Here is a 7,216-nt window from a genome sequence, read left to right on the forward strand (position 1 = left end):
TAAAATAAGTGTGTTATGTTTATAGAGGATAATAATGATAATAATAATATGAGTATTAGAGTACAGTAGAGTAGTTTCATCTTACACAACAAAATATATCAAAAACCGAAATCTTATTTTCCCAATAGATGCCACAGTCTGTGTGCAATAGCATCTGCCAACAAGGATACAGAAAAGCCGAAAAAAAAGGTCAGCAAGTCTGCTGTTATGAATGTGTACAGTGTTCCGATGGAGAGATTTCCAATGCAACAGGTGATTTTATGATACAGGCAAAATATATTACATTTTCTAAAGTACTTTTCTTAAGTAATATTATGCTGGAAATTTAAATATGGAACAAAATTGGATTTGATCATTTAAAACTGATAGAACTGATTATTTGCCCAAGATTTGGACAAATCAGCATATTTATTCACAAATGGTTGTATTGCCCATGTTTTTTCGTAAATACTCGAATATTGCAATGCTGTGTAGTCTTTAATTTGTTTACATTGAAAGTTTGCATTGAATACAAATATTCAATAATGGCTCACAAATAAGCTGTTTGCTGGGTACATCCACTGTGCAAGGTCGTTGTACGCAAATATAGCATTGACAATAGTTTAAATTCACAATTCTTTGCAAATACTTTCTCTGCCACCAAAGTTCTGGCATAACTCAAATGTACAGTGGACCCAGAAATATTTGTAATTTGCGGTTATATAATTCACAATGCTAATCACATTTCTCAGTGAATCAATGTGAAATTTGCATTGCACACAAATATTTGCAAATGAGATGGGTAATTGCACGAGAAAGGCCACTGTAAATAGTGTCAGCGTAACATTTAGGGGGTTATCAAAATCTGAATTTTTCAAATTTTTTAAATAAAAAATCAGACCAAAATAGAATCCATGATTTGCCCTTATCTATCAATAAAAAAAGTGAAAAAATCAGTTCAAGAAAAAATTTGATTTTTCCAGATTGATGTGTAAAAAAACCCAGAATTTTTCACATCTGACGCCTGAAAACAACAACAATTTTGGGGCAAATTCACTAAGCGCAGAAAATACGATAGCGACGCCTTCGCCAGGCGCGCTGATAATTCAATAAAATTCGAAGTTGCGCTCAGAGAGGCAAAAGGTAGTGAAGTTGCACTAGCGTTAATTCGTCAAGCAAAGCGAAGTTACGCTAGCGATGCCTAATTTGCATACGGCACCAAGTTAAAGTACAATGGACGTATATGTATCAGCAAATACATTACACTACACAAGCCTGGGAAAGCTTCACAAAATAAATAGTTGTTATTTTGCCCTATACATGTGCCCACTGTATAGTTTATGTGCCGTATGTTAGCCCCCAAAAAAATTTACGATCTTTTTCAGCCTATCACCCTTAAAAAAGTAAAAGACGCCAGCGTTTTTTGGGACTTTAACTTAATTTAAACTTTTTTTGAAGCAAGCCCTATCTACTCTATTGCACTTTGGAACATATTCGGGGCATAATAAATCGTGGACAAAATCTTTTTTTTAACGTGACTTTTTCGGTATTTAGGGGCAAATGTACTTAATGTTGAATATCGAGGGTTAAATAACCCTCGATATTCGACTGTCGAAGTTAAATCCTTTGACTTCGAATATCGTAGTCGAAGGATTTAGCGCTATTCGTTCGATCGAACCAGGAAAAACCGTTCGATCGAACGATTAAATCCTTCGAATCGTTCGATTCAAAGGATTTTAATCCATCGATCGAACGATTTTTGTTTGACCAAAAAAAGATAGCTAAGCCTATGGGGACCTTCCCCATAGGCTAACATTGACTTCAGTAGCTTTAAGGTGGCGAGCTAGGGAGTCAAAGTTTTTTGTAAAGAGACAGTAGTTCGACTATGGACTATGATTTTTAGTTTGAATCGTTCAATTTGAAGTCGTAGCAGAAGGTCGAAGTAGCCCATTCGATGGTCGAAGTAGCCAAAAAAAACATTCGAAATTCAAAGTTTTTTTTCCTCTATTCCTTCACTTGAGGCCCCCTGGTGTCAAAAATGGACATTGTTAAAAATCGCACTTTAATAAATAACGCAAGTGAATATTTTTTAGTTGTGGCATAACTCAAACACTTAGAGGCCCATTTATCTCATTATTTTCCGAAAACTACTCTAAAAATCCGCATGATTTTTTCCCCTTATTTATCAATAAATATACTTTTTTCGGATTTTCCGCACAAAAACAATGACTTTTTTGGATTTTTGCCCGAAAACCATGAAATTTTTGGATTATTTCATGAAACAAATTAAGATATCTTCGGGACTTTTCCAATTGGAAGGTCTAAGATGCTGGTTTTTCAGATTCTGACTTTTTCCATCCTTGAGGTATAATAAATCCCAAAAAAAGTGATTTTTTTTTTTCACAAAAAATTCAGATTTTATAGTAAAAAACTATTTTTTTTTTTTTTTTTTGGCATTCTGACTTTTATAAATAACCCCCTTAGTGTGCAAATAAATTTTTTCCAGTTTTTCTTTGTGGTACAATATCTATCGTGGTGATAAATTGCGCCTCAATAGAAAAGGGTCTACTGTGTTAGGGAAAGAATGTGGAAGAGTAAATAGACTGTAGCATGTAGAGAGACAGATTGCTGTCTCATTTGGGGTATACTAAAGATTATTTTGATTATTTCAATAACTGTACAAAATCATTTTTATTGTGTTAAATCATGTAGTTACTGTTTGTAAATCTATTTTTTAGACATGGAAAACTGCATAAAATGCCCTGAAGATGAGTGGTCCAATGAGGATAGAAATGAGTGCATCAAGAAAACCATTGTCTTTCTTTCTTATGACGAACCTCTGGGTTTCAGTTTAGCAATCTTAGCAATTCTTTTATCAATCACAACATCTCTAGTCCTTGGAATCTTTATCAAGAACAGACAAAGCCAGGTCGTAAAAAACAACAATCTTGAACTTAGTTACAGTCTTCTCCTGACACTTATACTATCCTTTCTCTGCACCTTGCTCTTTATAGGACGACCCATGAAGGTGACCTGTTTGCTAAGACAAGTTACTTTTGCAATCATATTTACCATTAGCATCTCATCTGTTTTAGGAAAAACTGTGACCGTACTGATTGCCTTTAATGCTGTAACACCTGGAAGTATGTTGAAGATCTGGGTTGGAAAAAGAGTTCCGAGGTGTCTTGTTCTTCTTTTATCACTGGGAGAGGTTATGATTTGCATAGTGTGGTTTCTACATTGCCCACCATTCCCTGATTATGATGCTAGATCTCAAAAATCTGTGATGACCTTGAAGTGTAATGAAGGTTCTGCTGTGGCATTCTACATTTCAGTAGGATACATTGGAATGCTAGCCTCTGTAAGCTTCTTTACAGCTTATCTTGCCCGCAGGTTACCCGACAGATATAATGAAGCTTCACACATCACTTTTAGCATGTTGGTGTTCTGCTGTGTGTGGATCGCTTTTATTCCAACATACTTAAGCTCCAAAGGCAAATACATGGTGGCAGTAGAGATATTTGCTATTCTTTCTTCCAGTTCTGGATTGTTGGGATGTATATTTCTACCTAAGTGTTACATCATCCTTTTAAAACCTGAAAGAAATATCAGGATGAAAGGTTTTTAAAATAAACCAACATTACTTAATTAAATTACACTTTCACATTTTGCACAATATATTTATTTTACCCTGTCATTTTTCTTGGTGATTCTGGTAGATCCCCATCTCTCCCAGATTTCCTTTTTTGTTTTATAGTTGGAATTTTTTCAACATTCTTCTCCATTTTTGTAAAATGTAGGTTAAAAGACGAATTATCCTAAACCAAATAGACCGCTCCAAGCTTACACTCCCATCGACTGTTCCAATCCCTCCTTGTTAGGTGCTCTGTCCGCAGCGTCCCCACCGCTAAGTGTCAGTTCAAAGCCAAAAAGATGGATGGCACTCCGTTCAAGGAGGTAGCAAGTTTATTGCAGGCTCCTACAGGGATCTTATGCTCTACGCGTTTCGGGATACAATCCCTTAATCATAGGCAGCCTATGATTAAGGGATTGTATCCATAAACGGGTAGAGCGTAAGATCCTTGTAGGAGCCTGCAATAAACTTGCTACTTCCTTGAACGGAGTGCCGTCCATCTTTTTGGCTTTAAAAGACGAATTATTTCCTTTTTATTAAAAAGATTGTAAGCTCCAGAGGATTTGTAAAGAAATGCACTTTTTCTAGACAGCTTAAAGTGATTGTATCACAGGAATATGTGTTTTTTTTCAAAAGGCATTTGTTAAAAGTGCATTGAAATCCATTTTTTAAAAGAGCAAACTGATTTTTTATATTCATTTTCAATTCTGAAGTGGGACTAAATAAGTTGATAGTTTCCGAAATGCCTTTAGTCATGTGACTTGTGCTCTGATAAGCCTCAGTCAATCTTAAAGGACCAGTAACATCAAATTTTTTTAAAAAAAAATTTGTTAGTAAACATCAAAAAATAAACACCAAGACAAATAAAATTCTAAAATTGCAAAGCCTTTATTAAGAAATAACTTACTGAAACTCCACTTCCTGTCCTCTACAGAAAAGGCGACACGGCGACCATCCATGGTGCGGCGCTGGGTTTCTCCTCCTTGGCTCTGTCTCATGCTGTATTGACAGCATGTGAAGCGGCTGCTGCATCAGGGAGCGTGGTTTCCATAACCGAGGATTGCTGGCTCATCGGGGGATCTGTAGAGTGGGGAAGCTGTTAAGAGAGGAGCTGGGCCACATCGTGGATGTTTGTAATTCCAGGCTGATCGGAGTTCCCAGTCACGTAGCCACTCTCAACATGCGCTGCTTTCCGTATCGAGCGCTTCTTACCGACCTGAATTCAATGCGCTGCTTTCTTAAACACGTGTGCACGGAAAGCAGCGCATCTGAGAGTGGCTGCGTGCTATCGAGCGCTAAACTGCAAGCGGACACACAGTGCGGGTTTAAGATAGCACAGAAAGCAGCGCATTCAATTCGGGTCGGTAAGAAGCGCTCGATACGGAAAGCAGCGCATGTTGAGAGTAGCTACGTGACAGTGACTGGGAACTCCGATCAGCCTGGAACTACAAACATCCACGATGTGGCCCAGCTCCTCTCTTAACAGCTTTCCCACTCTACAGATGCGCCGATGAGCCAGCAATCCTCGGTTATGGAAACCACGCTCCCTGATGCAGCAGCCGCTTTGCATGCTGTCAATACAGCATGAGACAGAGCCAAGGAGGAGAAATCCAGCGCTGCACAATGGATGGTCGCCGTGTCGCCTTTTCTGCAGAGGACAGGAAGTGGAGTTTCGGTAAGTTATTTCTTAATAAAGGCTTTGCAATTTTAAAATTTTATTTGTCTTGGTGTTTATTTTTTTTTTTTGAAAAGTTGTTTTTATTGAAAAGTTTTGTAAACAGACATACAGCACATACAATAAAGCAAAAAAGACAAGGGCAGGAGAGAAATAATAAATCAAGTTCAAAATACAATGCGGTATCAAGGACATACAGGAGCAACTCGCCCGATAGTAGGAGGAGTTGAGAAGAGTGGTCACATCCACGAGCCAGACATCCTAGCTGAGATTCAAGGTACAGAAGCTGCATTGCAATAAAAGAATAAATAACAATCCTGCAATTAAATCAGTGGAACATTAAACACAAAACATTTACCCAACTTGTTCTGGATTTTGTCGTTTCTGTACCAGGGGGGAAAGGAGAAAATAGGGGGTGTACTCAAGGGGTTGTTCCCTAGATGCGGGGCAGCAATGATGGCATATGGTCGGATAGCCACGGGGACCAGATCTTTCCAAACTTCTCGGGGCAACCTCTACGCATATAGGTGATTTGATATAAGGGCAGCGAGTCATTCACCAGTTCTATCCATTGCTTTTTTGTAGGTGGGTGCTCGGACTTCCATTTGAGAGCAATCAAGCGTTTCGCTTGAATAAACAGGAAATTTAACAAAGCCCTCTCAGCTACTGTGGGGGCCGTTTCTTCAAATTGATTTAGGAGTAAGACCAGTGGGTCCATAGGAATGATAAGAGCCAAGAGCCCGCTAACTTCCTCTGTCACCCTCCTCCAGAACATGGCAACACAGGGGCAACTCCACACCATATGGATAAAGTCTGCTGGGGAAGAGCTGCACCTGGGGCACACATCCAGGATGGAGGGGTTCATCAGATGCAGTCTATGGGGTGTTAAGTAGGTTCTATGCAGATACCTAAATTGAATCATTTTGTCTTTTGCACTTATCAGCACAGTCATGTGACTGTCTAGAACATCTTCCCACATATCAGGGGTAAGGTGAGGAGCATCAAGAGACCATTTAGAGAATAATTTCGGTAAAACTGGTTTCTGAGGTGTGTTTAGTAGGGAGTAAAACCGTGAAACTGGTTTACTAAGGGATAAATCAAAAGCCAAAACCTCCAGCCGTCTGGGTGTTGTATCAATTTTCGTGGTTCCAAATTGCGCCCTATAGGCGTGTCTAAGTTGAAGATATCGAAAAAACATGTTATTTGGCAACTGAAACTTCACTTTCAGATCGTCAAAGGGAAGCAGCTCACCCAATTCAGTGATTTGGCCCAAGTACTTAATATGATAGTTAGCCCAGAGTTGGACATCTGGAATAGTTCTCAGCTGGGGGAGATGAGGATTAAACCATAGGGGTAGGCAGCCAGAGTATTCATTCACCTTCTTGGGGAAGTACTGTAGGGCTATCTTCCACACTTGTATCGTACTAAGCATAAGTGGGGTGGTGGCACTAATTCCTCCTTTACCGCGATACAGTAAATTTTTTAGGGCCTCATAAGAGCCCACCAGTTGAGCTTCCAATATAGTAGCAGCATTGTGCGAGTTTGGGGCACACCACCACCAGACATTGACTAACTTAGAAGCAAGGTAATAGAGGAATAAGTTGGGGGCAGCCAGCCCCCCCATGTCAGCTGGATGATGTAACGTTGTCAGGGCTGTTCTAGGGGAGGAGGCAGCCCAATAGAAAGTGATCAGCAACGACCTGAGTTTCTGAAAAAAGCTTGTGGGTACGGCCACCGGGGCTTGACGAAATAAATACAGAAATTTAGGCAATAGAATCATTTTGAACAGGTTTATCCGACCTAGGAGTGTCAAGGGAAGGCTACACCATGCCTTAATTTTATTTTCAAATGTTGACAACAGTGGCTGTAAATTAAGTTCTACATATTTTCCCAGGTCCTTATGGATCCAAACGCCCAGGTATTTAAAA

General features: G+C 39.2%; 1 protein-coding gene across 1 annotated transcript; it reads left to right on the top strand.

The window, feature by feature from the left end:
* Nucleotides 1-2,638: 2,638 nt before the first annotated feature.
* LOC108698992 (vomeronasal type-2 receptor 26) lies at nt 2,639-3,729 on the top strand. Its single transcript, XM_018230849.2, has one exon. It carries the CDS (start codon nt 2,720-2,722, stop codon nt 3,605-3,607), a length of 888 nt encoding a protein of 295 aa, XP_018086338.2. The 5' UTR covers nt 2,639-2,719; the 3' UTR covers nt 3,608-3,729.
* The last annotated feature ends 3,487 nt before the right edge of the window (nt 3,730-7,216 follow it).

Source organism: Xenopus laevis, chromosome 8L, assembly GCF_017654675.1.
Source record: "Xenopus laevis strain J_2021 chromosome 8L, Xenopus_laevis_v10.1, whole genome shotgun sequence".
NCBI classification, from domain to species: Eukaryota; Metazoa; Chordata; class Amphibia; order Anura; family Pipidae; genus Xenopus; species Xenopus laevis.